This window comes from Sparus aurata, chromosome 15 (assembly GCF_900880675.1).
Source record: "Sparus aurata chromosome 15, fSpaAur1.1, whole genome shotgun sequence".
Taxonomy (NCBI): domain Eukaryota; kingdom Metazoa; phylum Chordata; class Actinopteri; order Spariformes; family Sparidae; genus Sparus; species Sparus aurata.
This window is the reverse complement of record NC_044201.1, coordinates 28,701,721-28,716,858: the sequence shown is the minus strand read 5'-3', so window position 1 is coordinate 28,716,858 and position 15,138 is coordinate 28,701,721. Positions and strand designations below refer to the sequence as shown.

The following is a 15,138-nucleotide window of genomic DNA, read 5'->3' as shown; positions in this document are numbered from 1 at the left end:
TTGATCTGAGGCAGCTGAAAGAAAAAGAAACAGCATCAGGTGGATGTGTCTGCACACTGATCCGAGGAGAAGAGACAGACAGAGGAAAGGAGGAAATTGAAGGCGGATATGAGGACTGTGGAGCAGCAGAGATGCAGCAGGAGTGGAGGTGTCTGAGAGGGTTTTGAAGTGATGGAGGAGCGAGAAAAAGTTCTGGAGAGGAGAGGAGTGTGACGCACAGCTGCCAGCTGCTGCAGGAAAACAGCCGGGGAGATGAGCTACTGTAAAAGTGTGTTTATGCAAAGCTTTCTTTGTTTGTTTCTCATGGCATTTAAAAACCAAATCCAGAAAGACGGTGTTTAGCTCTTCCATTTTATCCTTGCCGGTTTAATTGATGAGTCATCTTTATTATTCACGTCTCTGTTTATCAAAATTAAAGGTTTATGTATCTGATAAAGGTTGTTTTTACACCAAAGTGTGTATGAAATAATCTGGCTGTAGGTGAAACAGGTGGATGTTGAGGTGTGAACAAGGGCGGATGTTTAATCAACAATAAACAGAAACAAATCTTTTAAGCCGAAGGGAAAACCGAGGGTGGCGCAAAAAGCACTGTTGAGTTAAAACATGTTCTTACTCACAACTCGTCAAATACGGCAGCAAAACAAAAACTACCTGGTTAGGTTCAGGGGAAAAAAGAGGCATTAAGCCAATCCAAAAAATCTGTAATCAGCCCGTCTAACAGGTGGTGAAATTAGACATGCAGGCTTCCATCCCTCATATCACAACACAGTGCAGAATTCAGCATATTGCAAAAGAAATGCTGGTTAAAAGTTGTGATTGACACATAAGATATTTAAATGTAATTAATGCAACGTGCAAGCACGGTTTCATTAGATTTGATTCAGCACAGACGGAGGGAGCCCACTTTCTTTTGAATGCACATTAGAAAAAGACTCAAGTGTTGTGTTGCCAAATCAGCTTGTAAGCTGGCAGAGGAGGGGCGAGTGACGGGAGGACACGCAGTCAGAAGGAATGTATGAAGGTCAGGTGAAACAGACGACAAAAAGAAAGTGATGGAAACGAAACGAGTGAGCCAACAGCTTCTTTTCTTCAGAGGCTGCTGGAGGATTTGGAGAGCATCCATTTTTAGGATCTCGTCTTCTGTAGTCGAACTCGCAGCAGCGTCCCTGTCAACAATTAACACATCACCGGACCATCAGCTCGTACCCCCCATCATGTTTCTGTGTCCCTTCTAATCTCCCGCCCTCTTCCCCTCCCCCACTCCCCTTGATGTGTGAATCTTATTAACACCATTTGCCATCAGAAAGCGTCGCGCTCTTATCAGCGAGGCGCTTTGTTGACTTGCGTACACCGCGTACACTGCTTGATCGCCTTTGCCTCCTCCGCCCGCGCGCCACTTATCTGCGTCTGTCACCCCGGCCTTCCCGTTTTAATTGGTGCTCGTTAGAGAGAGAGAGAAAAAAATGCTGTTTTTGCTCCATTTTCACTCCAGAAAATAGCAGGAGGGGGGAGAAGTCTATGGAAATGTTAATTGATTGCGGAACGAGGACAACACTGGCAATTAGTGCAGACTGACAGATGAGAAAGGCACTGCACTGGAGACTTTGATGACTGCAGACACACACACACACACAAACACACACACACTGTACTGTTGACACACATATATACATGTCCTGTTAGCCAGCAGGGCCTCGCAGACATGGGCCACTGTTTGATTGTGGCAGTGAAGAAAGTACGAATTTAAATTAGGTCTTGTGTTCTTAGTATAAACACAAACACACACACACATGCAGAGATGCAGAAAAGACATGAAAACAAACATTTGTATCAGCTGACACACACACACACACACACACACACACACACACAGATACAGGCAGAAACGTGCTGCTGGGGTATTCTACTCGTTTTGAGAGAATTCATTAAGCTGCTGGCTCTCTGCCTCTTTCACTCAGTTATTCTCTTTCTTTCTATACTTCTGCACACTTTCATTTAGATGCTTCAGCCTGTGCAGAGTCCAATTTGCTTTTGTAACATGATCTGTAGGTGTCTGTAGCACCTGAGCGTCGCTGAGTATTTGAGATTGAGAGCTAAAAGTAACAGTTACAGAAATACACAATATAAACACGTACCTTCAGTCAGGTTTGGCTCCAAGACCGAGATTCATAAATCGGCAAAAGTGGGCAACTGTCCCAGGAACTCATTCTAAAAGGGGCCTAAAAAAGGCTCATGTTCATTGTTATCAATGTGTATTGGTAATCTGATACCAGTTGAATACCAACAACGACACAGCCTGGATTATTGGCTAATCTCATGTCTCATGAGGGCTGAAGTTTCAAAATGTGCTATTCTGACCACGGCTGCAGAGGATTAAAACATTTATATTGCGATTATCTTGACGGGCACTGCACTTGCGATACGATCCCCCATTAGTATGATTGATTATTTTTGCGTGACAACATTTTCCCCCCTGCCCTTCACACAACCTGAGACCGCCTGCCCGCCACTGGATCGAGCCATAGATGAATTAATGTGTCAGACTTTGTCTTTTTCCCCTGGAGGGCAAAAACTGAAACTTTTACAGACGAGCCAACGGCTAAAAGCAAACATCAGGTGTATCGTTTGGATGTGAAGTGGTATTAGAATCCCAGGTTCCTTTAATTGACTGACTTTTTGCGTAGGATGTAACTCTGTCCGCTGTATCCCGCAGCAGGAACAGCGATTTATATTTGAATTTTGTATTTATTTATTTATTTTGACATCTGGCGGGCCAACTCATATTTTATGTAGGTTCCACTTTTGGCAGGTGTCTTCCTTTGTTGATCTGACAGCAGAGTATCCCAAACTTTACATTTTGGTGTTTCTCTTTACGCTGTTTCCTCAAGATAAACCTTCAGCTAGTTGGTTTTTGGTCGTATCTTCTTGGAAAATTGTCACTTCCAAGAAAGCCGCGCACCTCAAGTGAAGATGCCTGTTGAGCAGTTGTCACTTTTCCTCTATATTTTATTGCGGATCAAATATCATCCGTCTTTAATTATTTAAACTCGACTCTCACTTTCACTTGCTGAAGTTTGTTTTTAGAAAACACTAAAAAAAGCAGTCGGCAACAAATTCTCAATGACAGCTACCCAGTTCTCACCCTTTTTTTTTCTCTTCTGTCTTCTTTTCCAATCCATCTTCCCCGTCCCCGCATCTCTTCTTGACATGTTTTAGGTGAGCCTGCGGTGGCCAGAGAAAATAACTGTCTGAATGCTGCCAAAGCCTGCAACCTGAATGACACGTGTAAGAAGTACCGCTCGGCCTACATCAGCCCCTGCACCAGCCGCGTCTCCACCGCCGAAGTCTGCAACAAGAGGAAGTGCCACAAGGCCCTGCGGCAGTTCTTTGACAAGGCAAGGCACTTCTGACATGAGCTTATCAAAAAAAGAATAAAAAAAAACCCGGCTGAAAAGCACACACACACACATTGGAGGTTTTCCAAATGACTGATATCTGATAAAAGCTGAATGTCCAGCACAAAAGGACCTGCTTCAAAAGGAGGAACCATTTTGAAGTGGATAAGTTAGAAGGGCTGTCAAAATCACAATAAATAATCACGCGGGCCTTTTTGTTCAGGGTTTGCTTTTCCAGCGCTGAGCTTTGACATTGATTCAGTCATCAAACACAAAAGATGTTTTTGCTGTTTGTGCCATATTGTAAAAAAACTGATGTGAAACATTGTAATTACAAACCCAGCTCCCATGCTGTCCCTTTGGAATTACTTAACTGGGATGGCAGCAATGTGAATGAATAGAAAACTACTCTTTGTAGTTGTCTATGCATGACATTTTTAATCTTACTGTGATGTATAATTTTGTTTTCTTTTTCTTTTTTTCATAACAGAGAAGTCTCTGTGTGAAACGCCTTGAGCTTTAAGTTTCTGCTGTGTTGAGATAAAACTAGGATGACATTCTTCTGTTGTGGACCGGCTGTGTCGTTTCAGCATCGATGTTGAAATGTTAAACAGAGACTGGAGCAAATTTTGACATTTTTGCCTTATAATCTGTAAATTTGACTGTTTCAATTAATGTATGATGCATGCTTTTACCTCAGCGTTTGTTTTGCTGAACTATTGTTAAACCAAGACGCTGACAAAAAGTTAACCAGGATAACTTTGTTTGGAATAAACGGATAGTTATAGCCTAGATAATCTAACCAAAATAAGAATATAGGAAGGTCTTGCGGATGACTTCACCTCACAGGTAATGTTCTTGTGCCTCACAGGTTCCTCCAAAGCACAGCTACGGCATGCTGTTCTGCTCGTGCCCGATTAGCGACCAGACAGCGTGCTCTGAACGCAGGCGTCAGACCATCGTCCCCGTCTGCTCGTATGAAGAAAAACAGAAACCCAACTGTCTCGAGCTGCAGGCCACCTGCAAGACCAACTACATCTGCAGGTAGGAAACACTACACCTTTTGTACTGTTCCCACTACGAGTTAATACATCCAGTATGCTAACGTTGATAAACAGCTAGCCAAACTCGGTTTTCATGAGCCAGGAAGCGAGCGCCTTGCTCCTTTATTTACAGTTTCCAGGTGAAAGACTTTGAGTGAAACTGTTATAGAGACAAAAAGAGAGAGAAAATATCTCTCATTAGCATAAAAACTGTTACTGAGTGACTAAAACACAGGTAATAAGTGCTAATGTTAGCGATTAAGATAACAACAGGCGCTAATGTCACATGCAAATATGAAAGGTAAACGTCATTGATATGCTAATGTGTTAACAAAAGGATTGAAACGCTATCAGCATGCTAACACGGTCAAACAACAGGCTAAAACGCTTCTTGATTAGCATTAATGCTAGCAAAGTCAGTTAGCTACTATCAAAACACAACACACTTAAACTTGTGCTTTAAGGTGCTAAACAACCAAAACTTACAGCCAGCGCTTTCGAAGGTGTCTAGACGAAGGTTAAAACACGAGGAAATCCTCCATCATGTTCATCAGCGCTTAGCTTGTTTACAACAACTCGTCTGTATCCCATAATGCATAGCAATGTCTTACAAGCTTTCAAAATAAGAGTACATCATGAAATAATGCAAAGCGATGTAATGTTATCACTTTTTTAGCTGTAAATAGTGTTTTTTTTTTAACATTACATGAATTATGAACTCCCTTTTTTAATTAAATAAATTAAAGGGCAAATCATAACTTTCACCAGAGGGCAGAACACCTGTATTGGGCCTTTGTTACACAGCCAATAGTAAAGAGAGGTACAGAGATGGGGAATAACTTCCTGGCTAGCATAATGTCGAGTGTGTGCTCTGAAAACACCTTTTGTTGTTGTCGTTCCATCATTACTCGAAATACGTAGTAGCCAGCTATAAAGAAAAGCCTGACGAAGCTGGCAGTTAGAGCAGATGTAAAGAGAGTCGTTGCAATGGAGAGCATACGCCGTCTCATTTATTCACATTCAGGTTTTCAGAATGATGCAAATCGACGAATTGAAGGAATTTGCAAGTTTCAGCTCAACCGTTTGTGAATCGCTGGTCTGAACGGGGTTCTACACGGTTGTGACGCCATCGTGCACGAACCCAAAGAGTGGAAACATTCCTCCCCCGACACTGTTGCAGCTCGAAATAACCCCCTGCCATGTTTAAATTAAATTAAGAGCTGTGTGTCTGAACACAAGTACTTCCTTTGGTCACTCGAGAACATTACATTGACTTACTTGAAATCCCTCGAGACTCTTTTCTAATCTGAGCTCCACTTGAGTTCTCATCTTAACCGTGCACCAAGTTCTTAACCCATAAAACCTAATTGTTTACATTGAGTCTCCACACAGTGATTAACAAGCGCACACGGGAACAAACAACAGCACCTCTTTACATGGTGCAGTCACTGCAGAAATAAACTGGCTGCCATCACACACACGCACGCACACTCATCCAATGAGGGTGATGTCAGATGTCCATCACTGAATTACTCTCTTTCCTGTGTGTGTGTGTGTGTGTGTGTGTGTGTGTCTGCAGTCTGAGCCAGCAGTCATGTGGCTCTCTGGGATTAAATGGAAGCATTAGGCATCATAAATGAGCTCCATTTGGACCGTGGCCTCAGGTCTGCCTCCCTCCCTCCCTCTCTCCTCACCCTTTGTCTCTACTTAACGGCAAGCAGCATGACAACAGTAAATTCATACTACAAGTTTCTCTCTGCCTCTCCTTCCATCTCTGTCTTTTTTTCTCTCCGTGGCGCTCTCTCTCCGTCAGACATACGCTCAGGGCTGAACAACAGGTCTCGCTGCAGCGCGGCTTCTCTCCCGGTCCATTTGTCAGTTAGCACAGATAGATTAAAGCCATGCATTTCCACCAGCTCCCTCACCATATGTCAGGTGGAGTGTACTGGCTGCTGCTGACAGCTCTCACTACGCACTGCTCTGCACCAGATTGGTGTGTTTAGATAGATCGTACTGAGACTGCATATGTGTGCGTATGTGTGTGTGTGTGTGTGTGTGTTTGCGACTGTTTCCTGGAGGCAGATTGTAACTCTCTCTGTCAGATAAACACAGAACTCTTCTCCCCAGCAGGAAACTTGTTTCTGAAATTTCAGCCAAAAATGTCAAAACTATGTTTTTTAACCACCAGCAGTGGAGCAAATATCTTTAAGAGCAGTATTTCTTTGCACGTGAAGGAGAAGAACAACGCATTCTGATACCGAAACGACAGAACGGGACGATGTCAGCGTGTCAGAAAATTAAATATATCACTGTTCCCCAAAACCACATGACTGCTGCAGTGTGAGAGCAGCACATAAACTGGACCTTCGTCATGCTCATGTTCTTTACTCTACTTCTCTTCACTTCCTCCTTTGCGACAACCACTAGAACAACAAGCGACATTAAAGGGATATTCCGGTGTAAATTTAATCCATGGTCTAAATCACCGTGAAACTGTGTTAGACTCCCTCTCGAGAGATCAAGTTAGCAGACCGCTAATTTACAGAGTTTTATCAACCTCAGAAACGACCGCACGACAACAATTCACTGCAGTAAATGGATCCAAATATAAACCGCCACCAAAAAGCCACAAATAATGCTCAGAACAGCACCAAACTTCAGCAACAGTACAAATAGGGTCTCAGCACATAGTCCGGGGCATCTAACCTCCGCTAGGTTAGCTAGGGAAGCTATTGAGAAGCTAAAAACAGATTTCAACTCTCCTACAGCAGCTTCCGGGTCGGGGAAGTCCCGACGCGACGATTACCGAGTGCGGTTAGAAATGCTCAATTCCGTTCTTTTCCCTGTCCGCTCTCGATAATAACTGTTATAAACTGGCAGGTAAGACACATATGAACTTTGATTGCTTTTCCATGGAGTCATAATCATACATTTTCATCCATGAGCCGCGGAACTCTACTGCACTCTGTAATCGACTCGTCGGGACTTTCCGTCAACAGGAAGCTGCTGCAGAAGAGTGGTAAATTTAGTCAGCTTTTCAGTAGAAATCCAGCTAAGCTAGCGGAATTTTCGACCTATAGTGATTTGATTTTTCTCACAAGGCCCTTAGAGAAATGTAGCAATGGACACGTAAAAGGCCAAAATATAGAAGTAGATGATAAACAATTTATAAACAATACGTTTTGGTAAGTTACTGACTGTAAATATACATTTTGGTTAGAAAATCTGTCTTCACACTTTCAAAGAAACTTCCTTCTGTTATTGTAAAGTACTTGTTATCTTTTATATAATGTTATGTTAAAATTGTATCATGTATTTATGAATTTACTCATTCTTTTTTTTTCATCATGTCATGATCTGACTGTCTTTGAATTACCTTGGTCTTGTTGCTTTTGGCCGCTCTTCCTATTGGTCAAGCCAACATTTGAAGCTCCTGCTTCATTGCTGGAAAGGATAATCACACAGGTTGTAAATAATATAATTATACCTTTTAAGATGTATTACACAAATTGACAAAATTCTGCTCATCTCGAGCCAAAAGCAAATATGAAAAATGAAAGGCGGAGGAGAATCTGCTGGGATGCATCCATTAGTTTCTGCAGACTAACTGCTTTGTTTCAACTTTGGCCCTCCGTTCTTATGACTGCACACTCAGAGGAAGTGCTCTATCTCAAGACATTTCAAATGCGCTTTTGGTTCTGTGTTTCCAGCCTCTGATTATCTGACCTTTTACATTCCTGTCCGGATGGAAAATATCTCCACAATCATTACAAAATGTTAGTTGCAGGAAGTGAAATGTTAATGTCCCTAAAAGGAAAGGAAACTGCAAAAGCACACGATCCAGATCGGGTAAAATCAACTTTTCATCAACATGTTACTGTTAGGAGACGTTAGGAGGTTTTGCTTTGTGTCAAGGCGCGACAGCAGTATATCACGTTTAATCTAACTTCCTATGGTAACTTCCTCCACTTCAATTTCACATGCCAGTGCACCTGCGGCCAAAGTGTAAACAAACATTTATGAAGCCAGTAAATGAAACAGAACAGACTCGGCACAGAATTGCCTTTAGTCTCATTCATTCCAGGATATAAACCAGCCGCAGCATACGTAAGAGGGTCATCTTACTCCACCGACGGCGGCCATTAAAGACGGCTAATTGCATTGAGAGAAATTACTTCCAGCGCTCACTCGTTTGGACCGGGGGCATTTCTGCCGCACGTTCCAATCACAGCGGCCATCTGAATCTCTCATATAAAATCTATCGGAGTTGTAATCGTGTTTGGCTCTGAACTGTTTTTTGGATCCGTGTGTGTTTTAGGTCACGACTGGCTGACTTCTTCGTCAACTGCCAGCCGGAGCCTCGCTCGCTGTCGGGCTGTCTGAAGGAGAACTACGCAGACTGCCTCCTCTCGTACTCGGGTCTGATTGGTGAGTCCGCTTGATTGTGATTGGTCAGCTCTGTCTCGGCATTCACGCCCGGGCTCAGAGGATTGTTTATTTTCTTTAATAAAGTCTTTAAAGGATGATTCTGTTGATGATTCTTTATTTTCTGTCGCTTATGATTAGATTGTGCTTTCTTAAGTTAGTGCCGAATTTTGGAAAGATGAGTTTTTTATCTAGTAGTTTTTTTTTCTTCCTTTTTTTTGGATTTGTAATTGACAATTTTTTTATTTCAAATGATCAGGTCGCCCAACAAAGATCTCTCATTCACGCTCGGGCTCAGCGGATTGTTGATTCTGTTGATGATTCTTTATTTTCTATCGCTTACGATTAGATTGTGCTTTCTTAAGTTAGTGCCGAATTTTGGAAAGACGAGTTTGATTGGGCAAGAAACACAAGCAGTCAGATCTTCAGACAAGTTGTAATAATCATGTAATCCACTTTATTGGAGGTAAACTTTATTCTGTTTCACATTTAAATCTTTCTATCAAATCATCCTCTGTGATTTAAAGTTTTATCTAGAATCAGAATCAGAATCAGAAATCCTTTAATGTCCCGCAGACGGGGAAATTTGTTTGTTTTTTGTTTTGCCGAGTAGTTTTTTTTGGACATGTTGTTGACAGGATGCATTTCAAGCGATCGGGTCGCCCGACAAAGATCTCTTGACTAGAAAACAAAGGTCAAATTACCGAAGGAAAACTTTGGCTTTAACATCGAGACCCGACTCACCCCGGGCAAACTTTTTCTCACAACCCATTACGTCCTCACTCCAAAAGTAAGCTGTCAAGAACCGATCCTCACAAGTCATGGAAACCAGACCGCACTGTCCGCACAGCGCCAATTCATTCTGCCTACTGCAAAACAAAAAAAAAAAGGCCTGTTTTGGAGAGCAGCCAGCACAGGGGAACAATCCATTGGGGGAGCGAGAAATCACTGACTGAAGCTATTTACTTTCCCTCGCAAAAGAGAAAGCCTATTCTTCACTCGGGTTTCTCTGCATTCTGCTTCCTGCAGAAACTCCACCACACTGCAATATCCCCTCAACATGAGGGGGAGAGAGAGCGAAATGAATGTAAAGATGATTTAGCGTTGTTATTATGACATTTATGATACAACACAGAAGGAGGGTGATAACTGAGTCTTTATGGTTTAAATATTCTTCTTTCTTGACAGTCAGCAGCACATGGTGTTCTTTACAATAACACATTTGCGGAGACTCCTTGTTTATGCGTCAGATTTCTTACAAAAACAAAAACGGATGATTTCCTGAGTGACGAATCTCTCCATCCACCTGCCGCAGGTACTGTGATGACTCCCAACTACCTGCGCACGCCCAAAATCAGCGTCTCGCCGTACTGCGACTGCAGCAACAGCGGCAACAACAAGGACGAGTGTGACAAGTTCACCGAGTTCTTCAGCGAGAACACCTGCCTGCGTGAGTTCATTTATTTATTATTCTGTTTTTTCTTCTACTCGGTTCTGTTGGCCTTTACTCTTATCTGCTCCTCTGGATTCACTTTTCCTCTGCCTCCTTACTTTCCTCCACTCTGCTCCGCTGGTCTCTCTCCTATTTTGCTCTTTTTATCCTCCCTCTTTTCTTTTCTTGTCTCTCCCTTCTGACCAAATATATCCCATTGCCATGCTCGCATTGTTATCCTGCTGCATTATAGCGAAACCAGTCACATTGCACCGCCGTGCCGGAATGTGTGTACGTCTCTGTGCTCATTTGTGTGTGTGTGTGTGCCCAAGAGCTGTAGCAGAACTCCTGCTCCAGATCTTTGACAGAAAGCGGCTTTTTCATCCAGCCCTCTTACACAACGGCTTTAATTAACACCCCGGCTCAAACACACGCACTGTCTGTCTCTATCCCACACACACACACACACACGTATAAACACACCTATTTCCAGCCAGGATTAATAAGTAGCGGGACATTCCTACCGAGCTGCAGAGATAAGAGCCAGATTCATTGTGTGTGTTCCTGTAATCGGAGCTAATTATGTTCCCTTTGTTTTGATAGCGCACTCGGTGTCAGTCAGCCCGCTGCTGTCCTGCACACCACTGTTTAAGTGTAATGTGATTCTACATTGATTCCTCTGCAGAGGTCAGAACACAGGGTCACAGCCAGAGTACTTTGCTCAAGGGCACAGAAGCTGGATGGATGTTTGTAATCACATACGCTCGAAGGATGGTCGCTGAAATGTGGTCGGCTCGATTGGATGAAAACAGATTCAGTGTGCGATCTTTGTGAGGGAATCTTTTTATTAATTACACAATCTGTGTTCATCCCAACTGATTAGCTCATGAAGCAAAACATGAATTACCATATTAATAATAAGAGCAGAAGAAGGATGAATTGACTGTAAATGAAAAGTCGACTGTATCTGGATTGTTAGTGCATTAAATCAAAAAAGTGTGGTAGGGTTTTGGGGTTTTCTCTCTTTTTCCCAAAGCAAATTTATAAAAAAACAAAAGATCTATTGTGAACTCTTGAGTTTGGCTTCACAGCTGTTGCCATCTTGGTTTTCTGTAGCTAGAAACAACGGAGCTACACATTGCTACGCGTCTGCATGTGAGAAAGATAATCACCGCTGTTTAACATTCAAACTTTGAGCCGAGCAGATCAAGAGTCACGATTCTGCCCGTGAGAAACAATCGTGTCGGTTCAACTTCCCAGTCATCTTTAACTTCAGTGACTTTCCTCACAATGCTGCAAGTTGAACCTAAATACATTCAAAAAGGGGATTTGAGGGGATTTGGATATTTTAAGGGGATCTCTTATTGGATTCATGCCTGACAAAATGATTGAAACCCACAACCCCTGAGTGGAAGTTAAACGGAATCTTAAATGTGCTAAAGTTGCTTAAATGAAATGCTAATGAGCAGAAAGTCCGACTTCTTATGCATGTACATGGAAACTTAAAGGTGAAATGCGAACTGTAACTGTAAGAATAGACGTACGTGTTGATAACATATTCTGTTGCCATGGTGCACATTTGCCTTGTTAGCAAAGTGATTATATATCCGATTGATGAAGCAAAACGACTGCAAGGTACCTGTCTCAAGCAAGCAAGCAATCAATCAGCATGCAGGTGTATGATCTAGAAAACGTCGTGCATTCAGAACGATGAGCCGTAGTCACATAAAGAGGCCGAGCTGCTGCTGCTGCTGCCGCTGCTGGTGGTGGTTCAGCTCTTCACGAGCAAAGTGGGCGTTTTTTTTTATTTCCCTCCATCAGAATGACGGATCCCAGATGAGAAAACACCAACGAGATGCAGCCCTCGTTTTCTACAACTCTTCTCATTTTCACTCTCTGGTTCCCCTCCTCTATTATCATCCTCTCTCTCCCCCTTCCTTCCCTCTTGTTTTCTCCGCTCTGTTGTCTGTTTACCAGGCAGGGTTAACAGGGTTGGTCTGCTGTAGATAATAAGGGCTGCCACACTCACACAGTGTGTGTTTGTGTGTGTGTGTGCTGGAGTCTGCATGTTATCATCTTTGTGTTTGTTCTCAGTAAGTTTATGAGCTAGATTTGTAGCATACCGTAAACGTCTTTGCTTCTCCATGTTTGCATGATTTTATACGTGTGTGTTCGAGTGTGTCCGTGTGAGATTCACAGTATCAAAGGGGGTTAATGTGGGTTAAAACCGGCTCTCTGTCTCTATATATTTGCTTTTATTGACTGAGAGCCAAGTGAAGGGCAAAGCGACTGAACAGGCCTCCCTGAATTTCCATTATTGGTCTCAGTTCTCTCCCACTCTTCCTCTGCTGCTTACTTATTTGACCATCACGCCCTCCTTCCCTTTCACCCGTTCTCCCGCTTGTGCTCCACCTCACTTATTTCAGCTCGTCCCATCTCCCCGTCTCCATCCTCTCTGCTTTCATGTCCTCCCTTCTTCTGCTCTCATTAAGTTTGCTCAGCAGTAACTGCAACTGACAACTCCGAGGATCCTGACACACGCCGGCTACAGGGTCATGACTAGTGAGAGAAACTACAAGAGGGAAAGAAAGATAAGAGGGAAAGAGAGAATATGGGAAAGACAGAGAGAGAGGGAGAGAGGACTTTCTGTTCTCGCACTGCAATTTAGATGATTTATTGTTCGGAGATGGAAGAGAGTTGCCTGGGATGGCTGTCTGACTCTTCTTTATTTATATGTCATACTGTGACAGACACGTATTAAATGTTAACATCCTTTCACACACTAGTTTCCAACATTTTCCAGCCTTGAAAATAAGCATGTTTGCTTGCAAGCTCTCAGCGAAGGTTGTGCCTTATGTCTCATTGTTTTGAGTATTTCTTTAAAGACTTTAAATGCACAGGATGTAGTTTCTGTCGTTAGCGGTTGCTGGATGATGTTGTGAGGTAGCGTGGGAACATCCTTCATTGTTAAACAACCACCGCTGCAGATCAGAAAATGTATTGACTCAGGCAGAAATGTTCCCAGATGTTTTGACGTTATGTTATATGACTATGATCCTTGAAGGGATATTCCGGTGTAAGTTTAATCCATGGTCTAACACACCGTGAAACTGTGTTAGACTCCCTCTCGAGAGATCAAGTTAGCAGACCGCTAATTTACGGAGTTTTATCAACCTCAGAAACGACCGCACGACAACAATACACTGCAGTAAATGGATCCAAATATAAACCGCCACCAAAAAGCCACAAATAATGCTCATAACAGCACCAAACTTCAGCAACAGTACAAATAGGGTCTCAGCACATAGTCCGGGGCATCTAACCTCCGCTAGCTTAGCTGGATTTCTACTGAAAAGCTGACTAAATTTACCACTCTTCTGCAGCAGCTTCCTGTTGACGGGAAGTCCCGACGAGTCGATTACCGAGTGCAGTAGAGTTCCGCGGCTCATGGATGAAAATGTATGATTATGACTCCATGGAAAAGCAATCAAAGTTCATATGTGTCTTACCTGCCAGTTTATAACAGTTATTATCGAGAGCGGACAGGGAAAAGAACAGAATTGAGCATTTCTAACCGCACTCGGTAATCGTCACGTCGGGACTTCCCCGACCCGGAAGCTGATGGAGGAGAGTTGAACTCTGTTTTTAGCTTCACAATAGAAATCCAGCTAAGCTAGCGGAGGTTAGATGCCCCGGACTATGTGCTGAGACCCTATTTGTACTGTTGCTGAAGTTTGGTGCTGTTCTGAGCATTATTTGTGGCTTTTTGGTGGCGGTTTATATTTGGATCCATTTACTGCAGTGTATTGTTGTCGTGCGGTCGTTTCTGAGGTTGATAAAACTCCGTAAATTAGCGGTCTGCTAACTTGATCTCTCGAGAGGGAGTCTAACACAGTTTCACGGTGATTTAGACCATGGATTAAACTTACACCGGAATATCCCTTTAAGTTTGAGCACCGAGAGGGGGTAAAAGCGTTCTGAAGATGGTTTAAGATTCAAGATTGAAGATTAAGTGAATTTCCTTTGTGCAATATGAGATTTTATAGTAGAATATCTGTGTGTCATTCATGCTACATAAACACAAAAACCTTACAGACTCATGAATAAATAATCGAGTCAGAGGGAAGAACTGTTGATGGTGGAGCGCTGAGGATGAACTGAGGAGCCTCGCAGCCTGAGGAGAGAAGCTGCTCTGTAGATTTGTGGTCAATAGAGAAAACACTGGAGCTCGGATGTATTCAAAGCCTTTCCACCGCGACGCCTCGGCCTACTTCCAGGAACATGCAGTGAATATGCAAAGGTCACACCATCCAACATGATCATAACTCTAGTATTACAGCCAACTTTGCACATGTAAAGTGAGATAAAGTGGTAAATGTAGACATCCGCGAGAGGCGAACTCGCACTGCGTACACAAATATCTGCCGCAGTGAGGAGATGATATCATGTTTGTTCGAATGCAAAGCGATGTGTGCATTAGTGAAGGTTAAATGAATGTTTGCTTTAGCGCTTTGAAAGTGTTTGTGTGTGTGTACCCTTTTATTTTGTGTATCTTTTTGAGGATCAGTAAGACCTTGAAAGTCGGGATAAGCGTTCGGTCTTCATCACTTCCTAATTGTTTGAGGGTTTAGAAGTGTTTTAAGGCTTTAGAACGAGGACAATAACAGCTGTGAATGTTTGTTAGAAGCTGATGCTTTCCTAAAATGCCTTCAAGTCAAGTTTGATGATGGCAATTCACAAAACAGGTGACTGTTTGAGGAAGTTGCAGCTCTTTTGAAAGCATCGAGTCAGCTGCACGTTGTGGGTTCGGTGAGCATCATCCTGTCTTTAATTTTGTGGCTTG

The 15,138-nt window shown here is 42.8% G+C and overlaps 1 protein-coding gene across 4 annotated transcripts in view; it reads left to right on the top strand.

Moving 5' to 3' along the window:
* gfra1a (gdnf family receptor alpha 1a) overlaps positions 1–15,138 on the top strand; it is a 100,154-nt gene that overhangs the window by 65,066 nt on the left and 19,950 nt on the right. For all 4 annotated transcript variants that reach the window (XM_030442141.1, XM_030442142.1, XM_030442143.1 and 1 more), the window contains 4 exons: positions 3,217–3,395; positions 4,267–4,439; positions 8,757–8,866; positions 10,179–10,313. In XM_030442141.1, coding sequence (XP_030298001.1) covers positions 3,217–3,395; positions 4,267–4,439; positions 8,757–8,866; positions 10,179–10,313 — 597 coding nt within the window. The remainder of the gene's footprint in view (positions 1–3,216; positions 3,396–4,266; positions 4,440–8,756; positions 8,867–10,178; positions 10,314–15,138) is intronic.